Raw genomic sequence first — 25,072 nt, 5'->3', positions numbered from 1 at the left:
ATCCATTAGCTGGTACTTGTGACACTGCAGAGCTGGCACAAACAGGACAGGGTGCTCTATAGAAGCTGCTGGGACTTATAGTCCCCCCAGGCTGCAGACACTGCAGTAACGTGTGTAGTCACAAGTGCAAAGTCCACACAGGTCACATGACACCCACATATTTCCCGCGTCCCGCCCCTCCACTCTTCCAGTTTTCTGATTGGCTGGCTTGGATGAGTCGCCGCTCTCTGATTGGTCCTCTCCTCCCTCCGCTTATAAGGTGGCAAATTGAAACAAAGTATCTGCTATTTGGCGCCCGAAACACAAATCTTTTCCTGACACCCGACGTTACCCGCACACCCGGCGGGCGGCCCGAGCGCGGAATGCTGAGGATTGGGTCAGCGGGGAGAGGTGAGCGGCATACGGGGGTCCCGTTTATAGGGGTGCCTGGAGGAGAGGGACTAGTGTATACAATGTATGGAGGGCAGAGTGTAGTGCATTCCATATACTGATCTGTGTGTGTGTGTGTATGTATATATATATATATATATATATATATATATATATATATACACACAGTATAAGGACACTGATCAGTCCGAGAGGACATTGGAGCCCCATATAGGCTGCATCTGTAGGGTTATAGGGTCTGTCCGGGCCCCTATATCTGGACTGGATCTGAGGGGGCCAAAAGTTTTGGACAGTTAACTTTTGCTCCAAAGTTTCTATGAAAGTCATCAGAACATAGAATTTTTCTCAGATCCAAGTTGTCTCCTATTGTGAATTAATCTATTTGGGATATATATATATAGGGACCGTATAGACGGCATATGGGGCAATACAGTGCGTTTATTAAGGAGAAAATGTATTTCCCAGGTCAAAAAAGAGGAACTTTTTGGGCTGTAATTGATCCGATCCAACTTTGGGGCAGTTTTTTAAATTTATCGGACAAATATGAACCTTGGCACTCAAAGGGTTAAGGGGCAGAGAAGGAGGGAATTGGGTCAAAAGTAGGGACTGTCCCTCCAAAAGTATCCATACATACACTTATGGTGTGATATGAGGCTGTACATTCTATACTGACCACTCCCAGAGCACACTGGGCCCGTATAGACTGTATGGTCGCTGCCCTGACGACCTATATGGAATATATATATTCCTCTCTTCAGCTTCTATGTGTTTTGAATGCCTGCATTGTTATAAAACTTTGGTAATTACTTGTTTTGTCACTTTTCTCAACTTTTTAAACTATAATTCTTGTATTTCTCAAACAAGGGTCGGAGATGCGCCGGTATGACAGCTAGGGGGCGGACTACTAGACTGCCTGAGGGCGGTATATAATAGGGTGTGGAATATGGGATACATATGGGCTGAGTGTCCTATGGGTGATGGTAGTGTGTGTGTGTGTATGTATATATATATAATATAATGTCTTCTGATGCGTCAGATGTAATATGTAATATAATCTAATAATAGATGTAAGATTTACCCTCCAGTATATACGGGCGTCCTGGGCTCAGGTTGGTGAACATAGTATAGACAGGCCTCACCTATATATCTATACAGGAGGCCTTGTACGTAGCAGTCTATGATCTGTATATAGTGTCTGGCAGTTCTGTAGGTACTTGTATTTCCTATATACTGGTGGTCTTGGGGCTCAGGGTGGTATGCATTCTCATCCATATGTCTCTATAGTGTCCTCATATATACTGGTCTGTTGGGAGGTCAGTGTATATAATCTAGGGGCCGAGTACCTGTCTGTAATGACACTTGTATATGTATACGGCTGCCCTTGGGGCTCTATTATATATGCCTCACCGCCCGTATATCTATACTGTCCTCCCATACTGCAGTCTGTGGCTGAGGTCCTTATATCCTCTATATGTAGTGTCTGGGAGGCTGATGCCCCGCTCCTCTACACCCATAGCTGTCACTGAGCTGTACCCCATCGGCTCTATATATGGAGCGAGGCTCCCAGCGTCCTACAACTCCCGTCATGCCGTGCAGTTACTACAGTGTACACGTGCCTCCCTCGCCCCGCCCTCCAAGGCCACGCCCCTCTCCGGTTCCCGCTCTATTTCCGGCGCCAATTTTTTGAAGTTGTGAGATTCTGAGAAGTTCCAACGTCTCTTCCGGTCCGCGGGCACGCCCCCTGCTCCTGGGCGCTCGGTGATTGGTGTAGAAGTTGGAGAGGGCGGGACGCTGGGTCATAGGGTTTGATTGTCGCTAAAGTACAATCACGTTTGGTCGGCGCGCGTCATACATTATAAGTTTATAACAGACGTGCTGGCGTTTATAATCTGGTCTGGGTCGTTCACACCGGTGTAAATGTACGGATTTCACCGGGTATATTCGCAGTTTTGTGGTTTTCATTCAACTTTTGGTCACATGAAATAAAATGCACAATTTTCCAGATCCTGCGTTGCTGTCAGTGAATAGCAGCTTCTCTGCATCTTCTGGGCACATTCAGATGTGTCAGCGGATGAGTGATCAACTAACCTCCGGAGTGGAGAGGAACATTTCTATATGTTTTCTGTCCTTATCCGCCACTGTGGCGTTAACCCCAACCGTAATGGCGTGTAAAGAAACCGCTGTCCACGGAGCATGAAGTGGCGCACGCCGTATGTTGGGACGTGTTCACACCTGCGCTGGACGCTCCAATCAGACCAATATAAAACCCTATAAATGGCTCGGCATGCTGCGAAGATGCAAGGCGGACAGACGCCATTATAGGCAGGGGGGGTTACTGTCCCATTAAGTGGGATGGACTTTAGTAAGTTTGCAAAAAGTGGGCGTCTGGTTGCATTTGTGGGTGTTCCTGGGTGGGGCTTACAGTGTGAAGTCGGGGCGTGCATGTGACGACTGCAGCCAATCACCACCTCACATGTCTGCGTCTGGATGTCGCTGCTGCGGCAGAAATCGGATGAGATGTTCCTTAGTGAGCCGTCATGTCATAGCGCTGCCACATACGGTCGGTATTCGCGCTCCGGTACCTTTACAATCCGCTTTTGCGCGATGTATTATAAGAAATCCGATTTTCGCCGCACCGCCGGTTCTGATGGTCGGGCGTATTAATCTACTGTCCTCTGAAGTCCCACGAGGCGCTACCAGACGCCCAAGCTTTTCTTACGTCCCCCTTACTTGCTGTCACTTGTGCTGCATGCACTTTCTCAGCCAGTACTCGCAGGGTCAGCCGACCTCAGTCGCCGTCTGTCCGCTTTAGCGCATGTGCGGTCAGCGGCCGGCTGCGTCTGGTATTGCCCCTCGGTCCCGTTCACTTGAATGGGGTTGCACGGTTCTCAGGCCGTGTGACTGAAGATCGTGATGCCGCCGGCCTGAGTGGAGGCCGCGGCGCACGCCCGGGGGCGTTAGACCCCGTAGATCAACTATGGATGCGCTATCCTGCGGATACATCACTATATTAGTGCCAGAAGCCCCTTTCCAGTCCGTTTTGTTTTCTCTTCAGTGTGCGCAATTCTTTTGTTGCAGGTTTCGCGTGAACATCTGCCGCCTGTGAGAAGCGTGTCCACTAGTTCCAATATGGAGGACGATCAGAAGGTCAGTAAGGACCGACACTGCGCGCGTCTTACCTGCACCTGCCTGGTGACTGACGGTTGTTTCTGCGCATTTCAGGAGAACGCCATCTGCCTGGTGACTGTAAGGATCCCCCGGTCCCCCCCGAAGCCGTCGTCCTCCACGGTCCTGACGGAGATCCAATGTGCCGCCGCTAATCTGAGAACACCGACCAAACCTTGTGAAAATAACAGCGACCCGTGGACGCCGACGGCAAACCTAAAAATGCTAATCAGCGCAGCAAGTCCGGAGATCAGAAACAGGGAGCGGGAAATCCTGGAGGTAAGCCGAATCCTCTCGGTTCTACTGTGTCCCCCATGCTTTACACTGCATGTAAGGCACCAGCTCGGCTGCATTAGGTCTGAGGTAGTCTGCAGTCTTGTCAGAAGCCAATGTATCCCGCATTACTTTACTGCCTTGCCTGCAGTAAAAAAACACATGACCTAAGCGGCGCGGTCCGCTCCGCTGCACGTCTCCTCTGCAGTCTTGTCAGAAGCCAAAGTATTACTTTACAGCCATGCCTGCAGTAAAAAAAAATAAAAAATCACCTAAGCGGCGCGGTCCGCTCCGCCGCACGTCTCCTCTGCAGCTCCGGCGCACTTGCTTCTAGTTCTCTAGCGCTTCCTGGTCAGGGGTTCAAAATCTCCGTCTTGAGGAAGCACTGCCTGTCATTAGTTCTGGAGCGCTGCGGCCGCCTGTCACTCTGCAAGGCGAGCAATGGCCCCGGTGCTCAGCCGCTCCGCCCGTAGCTCTTTGTACTCGCCCTGCGCCTTTCTTCTACCAGCAGCAGCGGACTCCCCGGGTGTCGCAGGATGTTCATCAGGCCCGTGTTGTGCCACCGTTATACTCTATATATGTAATAGTCGCTCTGTTCCGCAGGTAGCGCAGGCACATACCGCAGGATACAAACTAGAGGGTCCAAAGTCATTGATATACACTGATTATACAGAACACTTCGGGTCGATATCTTTGTAGTTTTGGGCAGCGCCGCATCCTGTGACCGCTGCACATATTTCATCCATCAGGCCTGTTTCACACGGCCAGAAAACCGTATGAGGTTTGTGCGCTGTGAGGCGCATGAATGTGAACCCCATTCTTCTAAATGCTGTCTTTGGGCATTCCTTGGTAACGCCTCGCCCGTTATTTTCAATGGGGCCGGAATGGCGCATGATGCAAGGTTTACTCATTGAAAGCAATGGGGAAACTCTCCGTCATCCGCCGCAGTGGAGGGTCGCTACTTCCCCGAAGTGATGCGCTGTCAGGTGACTAGAGCACCAGCATGCCTGTGTGAACTGTGCGCCCTGCGACTGACCGGATCCGTGTTCTGAGACCCCCGTCGATCCCCCGGCAATCATGAAGTTATCGCCTATCCTGTGACTGGGGAAGAACATTATAACGTGGCACAACCACTTAGAGAATGTGAGCGAGGCTCTTGACTTACCTGATCCTTGCCTGCAGTCTTAATGCTTTAAATATATATTTTTTTTTGCCTTCAGGAACAGTTTTCAGGTGACGAGCTCGAAAAAACGATGCCGAGCCGCAAGGAGAAGAGTCTAGGATTGCTGTGCCATAAATTTTTGGCCCGGTACCCAGATTACCCGAATCCGGCTCTGAACAACAGTATCTGCTTAGATGAAGTTGCAGGAGAACTAAGTGAGTCAATAACTTTTTTATTTATTTATTTTTTTGGGAAGGGGGGGGGGGGGAGAGAAGAGTGTAATGGGGTTTATAATGTTCTACTCTGTAGTACAGATATGGAAACCAATTTCCCTTTTGTGCAGCCAAAAAAATTATTCTTGGCAGCACATCTGCCCGTGTGAACAAAGATCTGCCGCCGACAATGATTCTGTATGGGGATGAATGGTTGGTTGACCGTTCATTTGTCTCCTATTATTTCTTCACCGCCCTGTGAGAAGCCCAGGGTAAACCAGCGCCAATCTAGCTGACGGGCGCCCATCGTCAGGATATTATCTTGCAGTGTAAGAAGATCCAGGACCGCTGACTGATAGCGCTTGAGGATCCAAAAGAATACGCTGCATGCAAAGTAGTGACGAGGGATCACAAGTACCAAAACCAGGGCTACACATGTAAACACGCCCGTGTAAGAGGTTCCGCAGCAGCACAGTGCCTGTGATGTCTCATCTTGTAGTTGTATGTGAGACTGAACATCTGCTGTTCTGAGACTTCTAGGAGTTGTATTTTTAAAGGGTTAATTGCTTTCCAATATTTAAATTAATCGCAGGTGACTCTTAGTTCTCGCCCATGAGGGTGATCATCACGGGCGTCTAAGTTACTTGTGCGTTCATGCAAAAACGGAGGGATACAATAGATTGGATATCACAGAACTGCAACCTCATTGTACAGTCCACTAGGAGGTAATTGGGACACAACTCCCCGTACGTGGCATACTGTCCCCCTTGATGGGCAATTCTATCACTGGTTTCTGTAATATAGACTGTCCTATGACACGGGCCGGTATTCGCCAAAGTGAGTATTCAAAATAATGATTATGGGCGACCTTTGTCCCATGTAAACACGGAACCCGATGGGATGAGTGACGAGACTTGATCATCTAAAAAGCAAGACCCTCTCGGCCGGTGAAAGCAGGCGGTCGTTCATATGAGGGTCTACTCTAAATGGAGGCAGCCGGCCGGAAGGGATCTCCACCCCTAATCAATGAGTGATCCTCTCTCCTGCGTAAAAGCACAAACTATATCGTTGGGGCGGCTGTCGGGGGCTTCAGGGCTGACAGTCATCCTGTGTAGAAGGAGCCTAAATTCTAGCACTGCTTGTTTAATTGTAACTCTGTGAATTGAAGATGTAGTTTGGAGGAACCTCTGAGGAAATCTAGACCCGGTGTTTCAATGATCCCCCTTGTAAGTTAAGTTCCCCCAACTGTAATGAACGGGCTGTTATACCCACAAGGGGCACTAGGTGGCACACGTCAGTCACTGCAGATCCTGAAGAAGCTTTGTAGATGTTCTGATAAACTTTTAAGGCAATGATTACCTAATTAACAGATATTAACCCATTATTTCCCTTTAACCTTTTTATGCAATTAAGCTTTCATGTAAAACATAAAGGCTGGTTCCACACGGGCTACAAATCGCATGTAGGTGAAGCCCATGGCTTTCACTGGGTTCCTTTCCATTAGCAATGTTTTGTAGGCTGCTACATTGCAAGACTACAACATCGCGGCATGCTCTAGACCACTGAGATTTGCTGTTCTTTATATTAGAAAGTCTCATTAACTTTCTTGCTAGAAGATAGTGCAAGAGAACCGCTGGTAGCAGCAAAGCTACGTTTTTCCTAAGAAAGGATCACTGACGCTACAAAATCGTGTACATAGCAGCGAGCTCGCTGCCGTCCGCGTGAAAGAGGCCAAACTGACTCGTAGTCTGTCAAGTTGTCATAAATTCTGCTTAGTAGTTTCTGGGCGATGACTGATGTGGTTACAACAGTTGCCATTGGGGTGATCGCCTCGCTGTTCTAGAGTGGAGAATGGAAATTGAACGCACCTTGGGGCTTTATTACTGCTTACCCAGAGGTACCTGCCATTCTGCACTCCTCCAGCAGACTTTGTTGTGAAGCCTCGTTGAATCTGTAACTTGTCTCACGGATTCCACCCGGTCTGATCAGATCGTAGATGATTGGGAACGTTACTGGGCTGTATTCATACAGGCAAGCACAGTGTTGGTCTGAGGAACTAGGACCGATATCGTGCCTGTAAACTTGTGATGCGTCTTTGCTTGGGACACATCGCCTCGCATCTGTTATGTACTTGACTTTCATGTGTGCTTCCAATAGAACTCAGTGGTAATGAGTGCGATGAGATATTATGACCCACACAGGATGTAGGTGATTTCCTTACAATCAATCGCTGTACGTAAAATCACTCATGTAATCGTACATTGATTCCAATATTACCGCACACAAGTTCCGTCCATATCACCATTGGATGAGACTTGTCCATGTGACTGCACCCTCACTGAGTCGCTGATCTCTTCTTCCTCCCTAGGTGTAGAGCGCAGACGGATATACGACATTGTCAATGTTCTAGAGAGCTTGCATATGGTCAGCCGCCTCGCCAAGAACAAATACATCTGGCACGGACGTAAAAACCTCCAGCAGACCTTCGATGTATTGAGACGAGTTGGGGAGGAGAACAAGTACGCGGATCAGATCCAGCACCTCAAGAAGCGAGAGCAGGAGGAGTCGGACCTACAGGATGACGCGCCAATCCCCAAGTGCCTGGTGAAACAGGTGGAGGTCAACTTCGTGGAGCTGCCAGGACTGGAGTTCAGAGCAGGTGGGACTCCTAAATCCTGCCTGCGCTGCAGCAGTCGCAGCCACCGCCTTTCTTATAGTTTGGGATTGAATCGGCCATACGTTAAGGGCTGCGTACGACTACGTTTTGTATGGAGTTGTGAGTCCCAGACTAAACCCCGGCAATCAGCTGCCTCTTACCCATCCTCAGTATAGATCCTCAATAGTTCAGTCCTGGAAACTTCCTCTAAAGTAGAATATTGCTCCAGGGATCTGTCCGGTGACCCCTTTATGGCCGATCGGTGCAACATATCAGTCAGGCTGATGACCTCACTGACAAACACTTGTGCAGACTCGATCCTTCTCTTAATGACTAGAATCCATCATGGAAATGGTGAGGAATTAAAATGCAAGGTTTATTAGAAAGTTGTTGAACTCTTCATTATACGGTTATTAACGCACCGAGACGTAAACTTGCATCTTGTGGATGGTATAGAATCAGAAGCTGGGCCTCCCTCTGCAACAGCGGGGATAGATGAGAACAGTGATCCCTGCTGTTAACCCCCTATGTAGATTGCAGCATGTAAAGGGTTCAGAGGGAGCGCACTCTCTGACGTTAGCCCCCCACGATGTAATTGGAGGGCTGATTGGTTGCCATGGCAACCAGCTTGCCATTGCCTATGATTGCTATTGTAAGTGATAACGCACTACAGTACAGAAGTCCTGCAATGCATTATAGCGATCAGTTCTGTTTTTTCCCGTTTGTGTGGTTTTTTTTTTTAAATCTCCAAATATGTGGTGGTGTATCCATAACGACCTGTACAATACTCTGTACAGGGAAATTAAAGAAAAAACCTAAACTGAGTCAAAATGCTGATTTAGTTCGTATTTTGCCTCCAAAAAAAAGCCATCAGTGCCTGTCCACAAAATGGTTATAAGACTTAGGCCGCCTGCACACGGGCGGAAATCCCGCGGCGGTTTTTCCTGGGGGATTTCCGCCACTCGCACTCACCCGGCCGCCGGCTACGGTCTGTGCATGCGCCAGCTGCGCGGCAGCCGGCACATGAAAGAGCCGGGGCCGCCAGGCGCGGGTGAGTACGCGCTCGTCCCTGCAGGCTCTCGGGTCGGGTCCCGTGGCGAGAATTCTCGCCGCCGGATCCGACCCGCTCGTCTGCAGGCGGCCTTAGACTTCAACAATGTAGAGAAGAGAAATTTCCCAGAGTTTCTATTGTGGAAAAACCTAAACTACAATTTGGGATCCTAACAGTACAGACTCACTGAAAAATGTAATGTTTACACTGAAGCAAAAAAAATACTAGAATTGATGTTCTCTCCCTGCTCTTTTTAACAGTACATGATATGTACCAATAACCTACAGAAGCCCTTCTATGGCCGTGTCAATGGCAAAAATTAGTTATGGCTTTTGGGAAGTGGCTATAATAATTCTACCCCACCCTCAAAAGAAATAAATTTTAAAAATCCTTGCATCCTTTAGGTCAAAAATTAGTTGCGCCACTTAAGGGGGTTTAGGCTCCCTTTACATGGCCCCCTAGGACGCCCCAATCTGTTGGCGTTAAAGGGTGAGCATGGCTAATGCTTGTATGCAGCTTACGGGGACATACTGACTTTCTGAACACTGTTTTTTTTTTTCACCTCCAGCTTCTGTCAACAGCAGGAAGGAGAAGTCGTTACGAGTGATGAGCCAGAGGTTCGTTATGCTCTTCCTCGTGTCCACGCCGCAGATCGTGAGCCTTGACATTGCTGCTAAAATTTTAATAGGGGAAGATCAACTGGAAGACTTGGATAAAAGCAAGTTCAAAAGTAAGTGTAGCTATAAGGGTCTGCTCACTGCTTCAGCTTCTGTTCTGCATCCGCAGAGCTGGAGTGTAGCGAGTCGCCGGCTGGCAGTCAGTTGTGGCTTTTGCAGTACGACAATGAAAATCACTTGGTCATTTAAAATACAAACGAGACCGGTCACTAAAGGGTTAATGATACTGGAAACTCCACAATGTCCTCTTCTAAAGGAATAATGTACATCAATATAATGAACGGCGCAGAAATGACTTCTGTAACTCTCTAATGCAGTTTAATTCTGATCCTCAATGTTTAAGATCTGTAACTTGTCAGTGAATAGAAACCTCCAGATATTAAAGCCGTAGGGACTGATAACTACTGGTGGTTGCTAGCCAGTCTTTTTTTTTTTTTTTTTTTAAACTCCTGAATCGACAGCTTTATCATTCCCTCTGAATACACAGAAGAGGAAACAAACCCTTTTTTAAACTTATTTCTCTTTTTTTAAATCTTAGCGAAAATAAGACGCTTATATGACATCGCGAATGTGCTGAGCAGCCTGAGCCTCATAAAGAAGGTCCACGTAACGGAAGAGCGGGGAAGAAAACCAGCGTTCCAGTGGATCGGTCCGGAAACGTCAGAGTGGCCAGGTGGGATGAGTATAACAGACCGCTGACACAGCAGTATTATGTTGTGTAGGATCTCTGCCTCTCGGCTCTTATACAAATGGAGCTTGGAGAAGTTTTGCTTGGACTTTTCTTTCATGCTGATAAGCCCGAGTGTCATGTTTAATAGGACGACCTGTGTGCAGATGCCCAACAGGTCGCCCCAGCCAATCGGCCCTGAGCTTTTCCGCAGGAACAGTCGTCATTCAGTAAATGGAGGTGAAGCAGTTTGGGGACCGCGCCCGTCCGCCCGCCCCCAGTCACAATAAACAGGCAGTCATTCCTACATTTTTATACTGCGTGTTCTCAGACATTGAAGTGGTTGCTTCTTGGTTCTTTGTGGGGTTGACTATCTTAATTTCCCCCAGTCGTCTCCACGACAGCACCAATTGAGATCGCCTCCTCCTGATAGGACAGGAACAAACTGAGAGGTTAAAAGCTCCCCCCCTTCCCCACTTTCCTCAGTGTCTTCCTGTCCTGCCAGGAGGCAGGATCTCTGAGAGGAGCTGGTGGAGAAGCCAGCCAGGATTACTTACAGGCGGATCGGAAGGCAGTGGCTCACCCTGTCCTCCCTTCCCAGCCAGACGACTCCCGGGACGCCACATGGGGTGGTAACCCTTGGGCCAGGTTCCTCCCGCGGCGGCCCATGGGGGGTACAAAGCGGGAGCCTCAGTCCCCCTCGTCCTCCCTGCAGAAGTTACAGCGCGGCGCTCCAGGAAGCCCTCCGGCGGGGCGCCGCGTCACGTGTCCAGCGCAATGACGTCATCGCATCTGCATCAGGAGCGGGGGGGCGGGGCTTAGCGCAGGAGCGCGAAAATTAAAAAAAAAAAAAAAAAATATGAACCTGAGAGTAGCCAGAACAAACCAGCACTACAGGTCGCAGGGTGTCTGCAGCACCGGTATAGTAATGAGTGCTCCAGCCCCAGAGACAGCTGAAACCTCAGCCTCAGCGGCCGTAAGTAGCCAGTGCGGCAAAAAATACAATGCAATTATCCAGTGTATTGTGTATGGAAAATTGCATATTTACCCACAAAAAATGCTTTATTTGTCAGGGGGATATAAAAAGACATCACCCCCAGAACAAAACTCAGAAAACGCGCGGATTGCGGGATAAAACTGCCAGCTACGTACCAGAGGCCTCTATGCAAGGCATGCGTAGCTAGGCTAGTTAAAGAGGAATCAGGAGGACGTTAGGAAGCTGGTGAAAGAAGAGGTAGATCAGCCCTAACGTCACAGCTGGCGCCGCCAGCGAAACGCCAGAAAAGGGCGTATGTTCCTGACGAGCCTTCCGACTCGGAGAGTTCCATCGGTCGGAGCAAGAGGAACAGGCGGCCGAGGAGTCCTCAGATGAGGAGGACTACAAAAAATACTTATTCCATCAGGACGACTTAATGGAATTGGTTAAGTCAGTCAGGGCTACACTAAAAATGGAAGAGCCCAGAGAACCACGTACCCTGCAGGATGAGATATTCGGGGGACTAGGGGAGAGGCGTAAGCATACCTTCCCTGTCCACAAGAATATCACCAAAATAATCCAAAAAGAGTGGAGGACGCCGCACAGTTAAAAGATCCCAGGGATCGCAAAGCTGAGGGCCTTCTAAAGAAATCATGGGAGGCAGCGGCAAACATACTTGGGCCAGGGATCGCAGCCACTTGTGTGGCGCGAACTCTGGGGGTACGGCTAGGACAGCTACAGCTACACCTAACCAATAAGACGCCGAGGGAACAGATCCTAAATTCCCTTCCGATCCTGCGTATGGCAACAAATTTCCTAGCGGACGCCGCGGCCGAAACTGTCAAACTCTCGGCGACAGCTACAGCCCGGTCTAACTCAGCCAGAAGAGTGTTATGGCTGAAATCGTGGTCAAAAATAAGCTATGCGCCCCAAAAACCCCGGAAGAAAAGCCACAGAGAGGGAAGACCTTCTTCCGGGCCCCAAGGCAACAGCCAGAGACCTACCGAGGCAGGGGCAAGACAGGCCGCTGGAGTTACCCCAAGGGGGGCAGAGGAAGGAATATCCTCTTTTACCCCCACCAGGGGGAGCCAAATCAGAGACCCTGACGCCATCCCCGTAGGGGCAAGGCTGGAGGGCTTTGTGGATCAAGGGGCCACGATTTCCGAAGGCCCATGGATCCCAAAGATCTTACAGCAGGAATACCGGATAGAACTGGTGTCCCTCCCCAGAAGAAAATTCATTATCACGGGAGGCTCCAAACAGTTACACCTACTAAGGCAAACCGTTGGGGACCTGCAACAACTAAATGCAATATCCCCCGTACCGCAAAACGAGGAGACCCAGGGCCATTATTCCAGGCTCTTCCTAGCAAGGAAACCCTGTGGGAAACAGCGGATGATAGTGAACCTGAAACCTCTGAAGCATCAGATACAGAAAATTCAAGATGGAGTCCATCTCCTCAACGATAAAGTTGATTCCCAAAGGAGCCTACATGGCATCCATCGATTTAAAGGATGCTTATTTCCACGTACCGATCCACGAGGGGTCCCGGAAATACCTAAGGCTCGCAGTGGATATGGGCAAAGGAATAGAGCACCATCAATTCAGATGCCTGCCCTTCGGGATCTCCTCAGCACCCAGAATCTTCAACAAAATTATGGCGGAGGTAGCCGCCTACCTGAGGAAGAAGTCGGTCCAAATAATAGCAGAGTCCAGAGAACTCCTAACGAAAACATCTGAGGATAGTGCTAGAACTTCCCCAATCCTTGGGACGGATCATAAACTGGGAAAAATCCAGCCTAGATCCCGACAAACAGAAACCGTTTCTGGGTATAACGCTCGACTCAGAATCGCAATGCTCCTGCCTAACCGAGGAGAGAATACAAAAAATCCGACTGCTAGTCAAAACCTTTTTACGGAGACAATTATGCACAATTCGGGAAGCCAGGTCTCTCCTGGGAAGCTTGATTCCAGGCATTCCAGGAGTGGCATGGGCCCAGGCTCACACCAGAGCCCTGCAAGCCTCAGTCCTATCCACGTGGGACAAAAAGCGGTCCTCTCTAGGGACAAGAATGTACATTCCAAGCGCGGCGAAAACATGCCTGCGTTGGTGGGCATCCCCAGAGAACCCGCGGAGAGGGGTTCATTGGCTACAAAACCCAGCCACTCGCATCACAACGGATGCAAGCACCTGGGGATGGGGAGCGCACGTGGGGAACCAGTTCTTTCAGGGCCCATGACCTCAAAGAACAAAAGAACAGTCCTCAAATCACAGGGAACTACAGGCCGTATGGCAGGTCCTACAGCAGTTAGGGAACGCGCTACGGGACCAGCATATAAAGATATTGTCAGACAATATCACCGCGGTCGCCCATATACGACACTAAGGGGGCACAAGATCTCCCGCTCTGCAAAACATTGCACAGAAAAATTTCCACTGGGCAGAGGGCCGGATCCTCTCAATCACGGCAACCCATTTGAAGGGGACGCTAAACCAAAAGCGGCCTTTCTCAGCAGGAGGCAAATAGACCCAGGAGAATGGTCTCTCTCCCTGAAAGCATTCAGAATCCTGATCAATCAGTGGGGGACCCCACAATTGGACCTGTTCGCAACCAGGGAAAAATGCCAAAGTAAGCAATTTCTTCTCCCTCCGGCCAGGAGATCGTCCGACAGCAGTAGACGCCCTAGGCCAAGACTGGGGAGAGGGGCTGGGGTACGCCTTTCCCCCTATACCGTTAATCCCCAGAGTCTTACAATATTTCAGAACCCAGGTATGCACACTAATCCTGGTGACCCCCTTCTGGGCCAAAAGAAGCTGGTTCGGTCTTGTAGCAACTGAGCGTCCAGGACCCAGTCATCTTCCCTACCTGGACAGGTCTTCTATCGCAGGGCCCACTGAGCCATCTGAGCCTAGACAGGCTCCACTTAACAGCATGGTTCTTGAGGAATCCTCACCAAAAGAAGGGATTCTCAGAGAGAGGAGTAGAAACATTAATGTCCAGCAGAAAAAAGACTACCCACCTTATCTACCAGAAAGTTGGAGAAGGGTCTCCTCATGGAGACAGGGAAGGGATCGCGGGGATTCTATCCCGGACATCCCTCTAATCTTAGAGTTCTTGCAGAGGGGCCTAGAGACGGGCCTCTCTCCAAGCACCCTGAAGTTCCAGGTCACAGCCCTTAGCGCCATATGTGACACAAAGTTCTCAGACAACAGATGGGTCAACAGGTTCCTAGCAGCAGCAACTAGATTACAGCCTGGGCCCATAAATCTTTTTCCAGACTGGAACCTTAACTGGGCCCTAGGGGCCATGACAACGGTACCATTCGAGCCGATCGAAGCACTACCCATAAAAATGCTTACTATTAAGACCATTTTCTTAGTAGCCATCACCTCCGCAAGACGGGCTAGCGAGCTGTAGGCCTTGTCCATTCGCCACCCGTTCCTAAATCTCGGCCACCGAATTAGTACTTAAAACGGACCCGGCGTTTATGCCAAAAGTAGGATCACATTTTCATAGGTCCCAAGACATAATAATCCCCTCAAATTTTAGTAAACCTAAAAACGAGGAAGAAAAAACCCTCAACTGCCTGGACGTTAGGAGAGCAGTCCTAGGCTACATAGAGGCGACAAGCCACTGGAAGCGGGACGACAACCTGTTCATCCAGTTCAGTGGCCCAAATAAAGGGAGCAAAGCAGCAAAAAGCTCCATAGCCGGGTGGATCCACCGGGCCATCATAGAATCCTATAAGGCCCTCGGGAAGGAAATCCCTTTAGCTCTGAAAGCCCATTCTACAAGGGCAGTAGCGTCCTCATGGGCCGAACATAGCTCAGCCTCGGTCGAGCAGATATGCAAAGCCGCAGCCTGGAAGAAACCCCACATGTTTGTTAAACACTATAGGGTAGAAGTGCAGCAGGACGAGGACAGGGCCTTCGGCCGCAAAGTCCTCTCGGCAGCAATCCCACCCTAGGGAAACTTTAGTTGGTACGTCTCAATTGGTGCTGTCGTGGAGACGACTGGGGAAGAAATGGATTATACCTACCTGATAATCAGGTTTCCAGTAGTCTCCACGACAGCACCCGGACCTTCCCCCCCCCCCCCCCCCCCCCCTAAATTTATATAATATTTTTTAAAAAAATAAAAAATTTAAGTTGAGCTCCTACCCCGGCAATTCGTTAGAATCCACTGAGGAAAGTGGGGAAGGGGGGGAGCTTTTAACCTCAGTTTGTTCCTGTCCTATCAGGAGGAGGCAATCTCAATTGGTGCTGTCGTGGAGACTACTGGAAACCGGATTATCAGGTAGGTATAATCCATTTTTTACGGACTTCCGTCTCTGAATTAGTCTGAGCATATGGTCTTTATTAGCTTGAAATGTTGCTATAATGAAATATCACCTTTGCTGTGAACAATTATTGAACCGCAGGCCGTGTTTTGTTTTTCCCCAATAACAAAGCCATGTAAAAAGCCCTTATTTGGGGAGGTACTTGTCTATAAGATCCCTACCTATCTAAAGGGGTATTCCAGAACCTATAGAACTTATTGCCATTAGTGCACAAGGGAGGCCTCTTTCCCACATACACAGATGCATGGACACCGGGTAATAAGTGTATTTTCAGTCCACTCTGTACCAACTTCCAAGTTATATCCATTGGTCTCCCAGCGCGCTTCTAGTCCTCTGCAAATTTGATCTGAAGTAACAGCATGCAGAGATAGTGAGGTGTGCAGACTTCTCTGCCAGCGGAAGAAATGCCCAAGGTGGACAGGAAGTGGCCACAGATTTAAACTGGGTGTGTGGCAAGGAGTGCAGCTGGACCGGCCAAAGGGCTCTGCAGGTATCCCCAGTTCAGAAAGCAAGTGTGGAGTCCACATATTTCGTCAGAATCCCCTTTAAAAATACTTCATGTTGGACTTGTAGTAACTATCCGGTGTAAATCGACTGATCAATATTAGTTGCACAAACCTTTCCTGTCCTGATAGTTTGTTACAATGTAACTGCAGGTAAATTGCAACATTGTATCAGCTGGCTTTCCAGATGTGTTCGCTCCTAGAATGGATACAAATGGACCAAGCCCTCAACTGTTTCATGATGCAACTTGTGGAATCGCAACTTCCCCCAAGAACAAGCTAATTTAACTTGTGGAAACCTATTGTCAGGTGTAACTCGCTGCACTGCAGACAAATCTCATTGGCTTTGCAAGTCATTACATCGCTATGGTATGTCCTATAGTAGTCTTCCATCTAACAACCTGCGGACGGTTACTTATGGCCGATGACCTTCATGAAATGACTTCCAGCTGATGGAAGATGATGGTGAATCTAACAGATTCTAGTATTAAGCAGTGACAGAGCCCTGATACTGCGCGGCTTCGTGTGTTGTAGCATTTGGTCCCGGCCCTACTTCTCCTGAGGCGCTCACATTCATTGACTTGTAAAGTTGCTTATCTTTTGTTTTTATGTTGCAGAATCTGCATTCCATTCCTCCGTAGCTCTGGACCTAAGTTCTCCCAAAGAGAGTTGCACCAAGAATCTATTTGCCAGTCGCAGTAAACAAAGCTTCACTCGTCACCAGTCCCTCATAAAACTGGCGAAGAGTATCGAGAATGACAGAAGGAAGATTAACTCCGCCCCCACCAGTCCTGTGAAGAGAGGTAAGTGTCTGTCCCTGATGGGTCTGTGGTGGTGGAGGGGTTCATCATTGCTTTGATTCTTTGTCACAACAGCCTCTTATTTTAAAACTGCAGGCATGCTGGTAGTTGTAGTTTCACATCAGCTGAAAAGTAACTGTTGAATTGTGTATAGTGGAAACAATGTAGGGTTTTTTCTTGCACATATTGGCAATCTGTCCAGGAGTTTGGAGGTCTATTGGTTCAGTTTGTGTAATTTTTATTTATTTTTTTTTCCTTTTTAAATCTCTGAAGATTTCTGCGATGCCTCCGCGTCTTTCCCCAGTAAGATGGCTCAGCTGGCAGCAATCTGCAAAGAACAGCTGGATCAGACCAAGTAGGTGAAGTGTTGTGATCCGTATCAGTCTGTGTGAGATGTTGTATAACTTCCCTGCTGTGTCTAAAGTTGCATTTACACTCAAAAGATGGCTTTTGAGCGATCATTTTGCATAAACTACTACTTGGTACTAATGCCTATTAATACAAAGTGGCAGCTTGTGAGCCTCCGGAACCAGGGAACACACCACCTGCTGTTCCCCGATTTTTACTTTTGCGTTCTGCTTTGGGGCTGACAGCTGAGAACAGCTGAGACAAAGCAATCAGCTGTTATCAGCGCTCCCCAGGCAGAGCACAGCGTGCAGTCCTGCTTATCAGCTGTTCTGCTGAACTACGGCTTTCAGGCAAAACTGAATTCCATCGTTCGGCCAAGCCTGTGTAAATGTGCCCATCTTTCACTAACGATTATCGCTCAAAAGAAGGCAGTTCAGTGACTTTTGAATGCTAATCCTGTCTAAATGGGCCTTAACTGTGTAAGTTCACCAGACAGACAGTGGAAGTGTTCTCCCCTTCCCCCACCTTCCAGGTACATAATATATTTCTACTTCATCCTAAAGGGACACGAAGAAGGTGAAACTCCAGATGCCTCGAAGTGTCCTCAACACAAATGCAAAAGTCGTCCTAAAGCCTCAAAGCCAACAGTCCCAGTCCTTCAGCCCCGTTCTACTCCAGGCTCTTCCATTTGTTCAGCCTCACTCCAGTTCCCCCGCCCCATACGCTCTCTATATGCAATCTCCACCGGCCAACATCCAGGCTCATCCTGTCCTGTGTGCTGGTAGGACGGTGCTAGAAGCCCCTCAAGGAGACCTGAGAGGTTTACAAGGTGATGGGAAGACCTCGCCTGCTGAGAATGAGCCGCTGCAGGAGAAATGTGCCAGGAAATCCCCAGAACACGAGAACAGCGGCTCCAAGAAGCTAAAGGGTTCTGCGGATGATCTCTCAGAGGTTCGGATCTCCTGTAATGCCGTGTTTTGTTTCTTTTTGTCCCCCCCCCCCCCCTGATATCAGGTCTTTCCTAACCACTTCTACCTCTTGTTCTTGCAGAGGTTGGTGCCTTCTGGGTATCTTATCCCGGTACAGCTGGGGCCTCTGAACAATGAACTCAGGAAAGACCAAGCGGTCGCCACTCCTGATCCTAAAATCCTCACGTCTCCTATTACAGGTATGAAAGCCACATCTAGTTGTTGTGGAACTACAACTCCCAGCAGGTGTGCTTGGAGTTAGAATTGCACAAAACCATTTTCCTCAGTCCTTACTGCTTTAACTTCTCCATCTTCTGCAGGTGTCTTTCCATTGAAAGTAATGTTTTCTCCATTTGTAAGTCAGACGGCTCCGTCAGCAAGTTCTACCCCCAGCAGTTCCTACCCAAACACCAGTCCTGGAGTATTCAACTTCACCCTGCAGAACAAAGACCTGATATCGCCCCCTTCTGGCAGCGCACAGTCTGTTACTATATCTCCTAGGAATGAGAAACCCTCAGATGATCTGCAAGCAGCTAAAGTGTTAAACTTTAAACATCTGTCCCCCATCCCATATCACGGGCCGCCCTTCACGTTGTACACCCTGCAGCAGGTATAGAATGCTATTGCATGTACTGGTATTGGCAATGCAGTGAATTGATGCAAGGCAGGAATTGTGAGACGCTACATCACAGCTCTGTGGCTCTTACTTTGTATGTTGCTGTCCTGAACGGCCCCAGTTGTGTTGGTGCAGCCACTTTTTTGCATGTCAATGAGTGTAACACAAAGGGAATATGCTACAACATGTTGTGACAGACTTATCACAACTTTTAAAATCTTACTTACTACAATGTGACATCTGACTGCTGGGCTGCACAACCACTGAAGCGATCATGCAAAGGACTTCACTTTTTAATGCGGTCAATTTTAGGATCAGCATTTTGCAGTCTCAATCTATGTATATATAATTCTCTCTGTAGGTTGGGGTTCTGCTGTCTTATACGGTGCATTACACTTCCTGCGTATAAATTGTAAATTCCTTGTAGTTGCAGCCACCACTAGAGGGAGCCCACTGTATACTGTTGAGCACAATGGGAAATCGGCATGCAGTGAGCTCCCTCTAGTGGTGGCTGCAGGGAAAGTCTAATCTGTCTGTAGAGAATGTGGAGCTTTGTATCTAAGTGAAGCTTAACCCCTATAACAAAACAGATGTGCTGCCCAAAATTTCAGGAAGCCTTAAGATTCCCAGTATAACCAAGTCCCTTCCATTTCAGAGATGTCAAGCCATTTAATTAGTAAGCGGAAGCGACTGGGAATCCATTTCACCTGCTTTGGTGCAAATTAAAGTATCAGGGGTGACGGCAAGACACCCCCAAAAAGGGACTGAAGATGATTGGGCTGCAGGTAGCCCCTCATGTACTAGTAGTCCTTCAGGATGGCACATCCATACATGCTGGAGCAAGAAGGTCTGCTGTGTCTCTGAGCATAAAAGCATGGAGCAGATAGCGGGACACGGACCGTTACACGTGGCGAGACGGATAGAAGGGCATCAACCTGGCATTAGGACCGGGGAAGCCCCACAAAACTTCCTCCAACAGATAGAGAGCAAACTGTCTGACTTCTTGAGGGTCGGACGTCCTGTAATGGCCTCACAGCCCAGCACCGTGTAAATCAACTGGCATTTGCCAGAGAACATCACAATTGGCAGGTTTGTCATTGGCACCTTAGATTCTTTCACATGTGCTCAGTGTCAACCTGCCCTCATCTGTAAAGAGACCAATCGCCTGCCACATGACCGGTTTGGTGGTGGGTCTGATTGGCTGGGGAGGCAAGTCCTTGGAGGATTGCACAAATTATAGCCAATGGCTCCCTGGCTGCTGTTGGGTACCCCACCAATGTCAGACATTGCACTGTCAGTGTTCTTCCTGGTGCCAGACCATGCATGACCTAATGTGCCAACAGTGTGTAGGCAGTTCCTGGATGACTAAGGCGTTGATGCCATTGACCAGCCCATGCGTGTCGTGTCCCCCCCCCCCCCCCCAAACCTGAATAAAGTATGAGCTACTAGTTTTACAACATGTAGCACCCCTTACGCTGCCCTTTCATAACTCAAACAGCCCCTTTTCTAAGTTTTAGACCAATCCCCTTGGATTGGGTTTTGCCCCCTGGGTGGGGGTGTTCAGCGTCGAGTTCGGCTATTCTTCACTACTGCAGTACTTTGATCAGATGTGTTGACCCTTTGCCTTGGGTTTGACTCTGCCTTAATCTTGTCTTCCAGCAGCCTGGTGTCCCCCTCACCCCGACAGGATCCCAGCCACTGAAGGACAGCTTCTTCCACACCCCCGGTGGACCGACGTCTTCCCCTGCGGGTTCAACCACTTGTCCTGCGACTTTTCAGGGAACACCCCTTGTATCGCAGCGGAAGCTTGACGTGGGTGAAGAGGAATAGTGGGGAGGACGCTCCTCGCTCCGAGGCTCTTCTAGAAGGGTTGTCGGATTCGCCATCAGTGGCCACACTTTCCAGCTGGATGTACTCTGAGCCTTAGACTTCTGTGGTCCTAGATGTGCATCGTGGGGTCCCCTCTTCAGCAACCCTTAAAACCTGCCATCTGCACAGGTTTCTGAATCAACCTGGTGATTATCACCATATATAGAATATTGTGCCCCTCCCCCATAACGCAGTCTCCATTATCACAAGGCCAAGGAACAGGTCTTCCTGTGCCAGGCCTCTTACCCATGCCCATTATATGGTCACTCATAAAACCTGTCTAGTTGAGGTCTGGGATTACACTAGAAGGGACTTCAGAATCCTGGGTTTCTTTGTTACTCCACCTTTCTAAGCATTGCTTCGCCCTGTGCTGAGATTTGCTGTAGAGCCACTTCCAGTTCTGGCAGTTGCTCCTCAGCACTAGACAAAGTATCAGTGAGCGTAATATATGGTGCTATATAATCAAGGGTCCCTGTGTAAAGTCTGCAACTTTGTATTGTACTTAGTTACATTTTAGCTATTTTGTAAGATCTCTGTTTGCTGGCAGTGAACGAGCACATTCTGCTTTATATCCAGAGGCTGAGCGCCTGTTCTGGTTACATCAAGCTGACCGATATGGACTGCATGGCTGGTTACAATGCATCGGGGCTCATACGCACTTGTTTGTACATTTTCTCAGGTCTTCAGTCTCTAGATGTAAACGAGAACGATTTGTGCTGCTAATGTATATAGCGGGTCCTCTGCTGTGAGAAATACTGAGTTTGGACCACTATTGACCAATGAAACAAAACAAGAATGCTCCCATTCACTGACAGCAAGCCGAAATGGTGAAGAATTGGAACACTAAGTATATTAGAAAGTTATGATTCTCCATTCTACAGCGATTGGTCTCTTACATAAACCTGGAAATCTGCTTTAATAGTTTATCTGCTGAGGAGCAACTGCCAACCTTCAGCAGAGGTCGGCCGATGTGAAGCCTCTAAGCATCCGATGGCTGCGCAATTAAAGTAGCATAATTAGAGAATTATTTATACAAAGTGATCACTTTAATCCCCCCCCCTGCAGGATGTAATCCGCCTCCCGCTCTGTAGAACGCATTATATCCCCTATGTGACCCCGCGGTATGAGCTCTGTACATGGCTGCGGCGGGGGGTATTTGCACACTAGATATACTGTGATGTACGGCGGCTCTACGGGTTTATAGTCTCTGACTTCAGGGGAATCTGAGCAAAAAACAAATTATGTACAAAATGAGATGAGAAAGTGAATTATTTATAAAATGGGAATCTGTGATCTTGTAATAAATTTCTTATATTAATATTTGTGTTGTGACCATTTTATGTGCAGAGAATCTGTCATTGCAGACAGGTGGGGTGTCTGAGGAATACTGAATGACCCCTTATAAGAGCCTCCGACCGTCTTATAATTGGCACCTCCCTGTATGGTATTTCCCCCGTGACCCCGCAGTGCAACATAAAATCACGTGACAAGTTTTTCCGTGGATCAGTTTCAGTGTGAATCCACATTGGATGGGAAAGTCCAGCGATCGGAGCGACTTCCAACGAGGCCGGTCATCAGTGCTAGACTAGCCGGGGTCTCACTGCCAACCGCAGGGGGGTTTATCATGTAACGGTGTGGAGAGTATACCGAGAATGGCGCGATCGAGGAAAACATCCAGTATCTCAAGATCAGTACAGAATCAGTAATGTATGTACACAGTGACTCCACCAGCAGAATAGTGAGTGCAGCTCTGGAGTATAATACAGGATGTAACTCAGGATCAGTACAGGATAAGTACTGTATGTACACAGTGACTCCACTAGCAGAATAGTGAGTGCAGCTCTGGAGTATAATACAGGATGTAACTCAGGATCAGTACAGGATAAGTACTGTATGTACACAGTGACTCCACTAGCAGAATAGTGAGTGCAGCTCGAGTATAATACAGGATGTAACTCAGGGTCAGTACAGGATAAGTAATGTATGTACACAGTGACTTCACCAGCAGAATAGTGAGTGCAGCTCTGGAGTATAATACAGGATAAGCAATATATGTACACAGTGACTCCACCAGCAGAATAGTGAGTGCAGCTCTGGAGTATAATACAGGATGTAACTCAGGATCAGTACAGGATATATAACATATGTACACAGTGACTCCACAAGCAGAATAGTGAGTGCAGCTCTGGAGTATAAAACAGGATGTAACTCAGGATCAGTACAGGATAAGTAATGTATGTACACAGTGACTCCACCAGCAGAATAGGGAGTACAGCTCTGGAGGATAATACAGGATGTAACTCAGGATCAGTACAGGATAAGTAATGTATGTACCCAGTGACTCCACCAGCAGAATAGTGAGTACAGCTCTGGAGTATAAAACAGGATGTAACTCGGGGTCAGTACAGGATAAGTAATGTATGTACCCAGTGACTCCACTCCATTATCATTGGCTATGTGGATGTATATAGATTCTATGTACATCCATATAGCCAGTGCCCTTTCCTGACAAAATATTGAAATTAACTTCCTTGCTTTTAGGCAAAAGTGCATCAAATTGAAGATGCAGAAATATAAGCTTGTAAAAAAAAAAGTTATAACCCTAATGTACACAATGACTTAACTTATAAATAATCTATAAAGTTTTCACACAGGTGTTTTTGCACACACAAAACTCGCTTGTGCAAAACGCAGAGAATAGACCCCCCTGACCTTAATGGGATCCTCCGTCTACTTTTTTTGTATGGGAAAATTGAGCCACAACACGCTGGATCTTTGTCTGCTCCCGAGACAGCATCCACACATGGGAGCACACGGGGTTAATCCATAGCACTGGCACCGCTATTGGCCTCTAAGTAGGCAGCATCTCTGGGACTACTATGGGGGTCACTATTGGGGCTCATTCACACGGGTGCAAGAGCATTTGGTCATGCAAATACACTGCATGTTTGCACAACCAATAATTGTTTTTCAGTTGCTCGGACTGCGAATACTCTACATATTTGTGCGTCACGTGAAAAGACTCTCTTGGGAATGAATTAATGGGTTCTATTCCCTGCGTATTACGTGTACAATATGCTGTATAAGCCCTTCCTATACACCCAGGACAATAAGGCTGCGGCCTTCGGTGAAAACGTGTTGGTCATCTGTAGTTCATGGGTATTAAAGAACTCGGTGGGTGCGGGCCCTGCGCTGACAGATGTGACTCCCGAGAAAAAATGTTCAGAAGTTGCTGTGTGACGGGTTCATCGCTCTGCATGTTGCGCCGACGTCCGGTTTCAGCGCTACATTGTCGGCGGGCAGCAATCTGCTGATGGTGGAACAAACGCTCACTATACTAGGAAGAAATAAGTGTGTTAACGCTTCGCTGCATGAATGATAGTCTATCAGCGAGCCGCGGGCGGCAGCTGATGTGCGACTACACCTCCCATATTACCCAGAGGAGCAGCACTGGCCTTTTGCGCGCCTCACTCACCGTCTAGGTGCTATACCCAAGGAGAAAGGAGCGTTTCTGACACACTCTCAGAAAGCAAGCTGTGTGCTGGATACAAGATACTGTGTATCAACCTGCCTGCACAGATACAATGTAAGGCGGCTGCACTGAACAATGCGGTTTTTGAGCAGATTACTATAGTTTTTGCGCTTGATTTGGCGTGCGATATCGCTGTGCCCTGATTTAAATGTTTAGCCTAATTGGTTCCAAATGTGGTCTTTTCCCCATGAAGTTGTGCAGCGTATAGCACAGCTGTGGGGGCTGACTGCACATTTACACCTTCCATAGACTTCTATGGGACCTTTTGCACACAAATATTACATGGGAGTAATAGAAATGAACCCACTGAAATTAATGGGTTCAGGTTTTTTTGCGTGCATTGCGCGTGCGAATACGCCCATGGGGATTCACTGTAAGTCTGTATTCCCCATCGTGTTGGACATGCTGCATACTCCCGTGTGGGGCGAAAAACCTATGTTTGGGAGGAGCCCAATAGAAATCAATGGGCTTAGAGCGCTACATATTATGCATGTGAAAAAGCTGCAGGCCACGTGCCCATGGGAGCTCCTAGGAGGGTCGGGCTACTTTCTAACCATGTCTACATTGTGCCTCAGCAGTTCCTGTAAGGAGGATTTCTGACCAAACTTGTACATGTAGGACTGTCACACGGGCTGCGATGTGGCTGCAGGACCCACCGCTGTGGAAATCCACACGGCCGCATGCAGATTATGATGAGGCAATGCTGGCAGAATTCAACCATCTTCAGTTCTGCTTGGGCCCGAGTGGCTTTTGGTGTGGCCTCTTGCACAGGTTGCAGTGCGCCCTGTGGCCAGATCTCGCCCGTGGGAAATGTCCCATAGAGTTTAAAATGACTAATAACTTGTTGCAGAAACTTTTCTTAAGCG

At 48.3% G+C, this 25,072-nt stretch overlaps 1 protein-coding gene across 5 annotated transcripts; it reads left to right on the top strand.

Moving 5' to 3' along the window:
- The first annotated feature begins 261 nt into the window (after nt 1–261).
- E2F8 (E2F transcription factor 8) lies at nt 262–21,992 on the top strand. Of its 5 annotated transcripts, none has more exons than XR_010787188.1 (13): nt 262–390; nt 3,469–3,537; nt 3,613–3,834; nt 5,049–5,205; nt 7,571–7,861; nt 9,478–9,639; nt 10,125–10,259; nt 16,691–16,876; nt 17,147–17,228; nt 17,785–18,172; nt 18,272–18,389; nt 18,554–18,799; nt 20,465–20,595. XR_010787188.1 is itself a non-coding variant. In XM_066583575.1 (13 exons), exons 2-13 carry the CDS (start codon nt 3,520–3,522, stop codon nt 20,633–20,635), a joined length of 2,217 nt encoding a protein of 738 aa, XP_066439672.1. In that variant the 5' UTR covers nt 262–390; nt 3,469–3,519; the 3' UTR covers nt 20,636–21,992. The 5 variants fall into 5 exon arrangements, 3 of the variants coding, with proteins under 3 accessions (XP_066439672.1, XP_066439671.1, XP_066439673.1); XR_010787189.1 differs by having other exon boundaries at nt 20,468–20,594; XM_066583575.1 differs by having other exon boundaries at nt 18,510–18,799; nt 20,468–21,992.
- The last annotated feature ends 3,080 nt before the right edge of the window (nt 21,993–25,072 follow it).

The sequence above is a fragment of the Eleutherodactylus coqui genome, chromosome 11 (assembly GCF_035609145.1).
Source record: "Eleutherodactylus coqui strain aEleCoq1 chromosome 11, aEleCoq1.hap1, whole genome shotgun sequence".
NCBI classification, from domain to species: Eukaryota; Metazoa; Chordata; class Amphibia; order Anura; family Eleutherodactylidae; genus Eleutherodactylus; species Eleutherodactylus coqui.
Note: the sequence above shows the minus strand (reverse complement) of the source record. Positions and strands in the feature narration are given on the sequence as shown.

What these genes read in the sequence shown, in the direction of transcription:
- E2F8 (XM_066583574.1), top strand. An exon ending in GAACAGCTGGATCAGACCAA is followed by an intron (nt 17,229 to 17,784) that starts GTAGGTGAAGTG and finishes TTCATCCTAAAG; the next exon opens with GGACACGAAGAAGGTGAAAC. An exon ending in CGTTGTACACCCTGCAGCAG is followed by an intron (nt 18,800 to 20,464) that starts GTATAGAATGCT and finishes CTTGTCTTCCAG; the next exon opens with CAGCCTGGTGTCCCCCTCAC.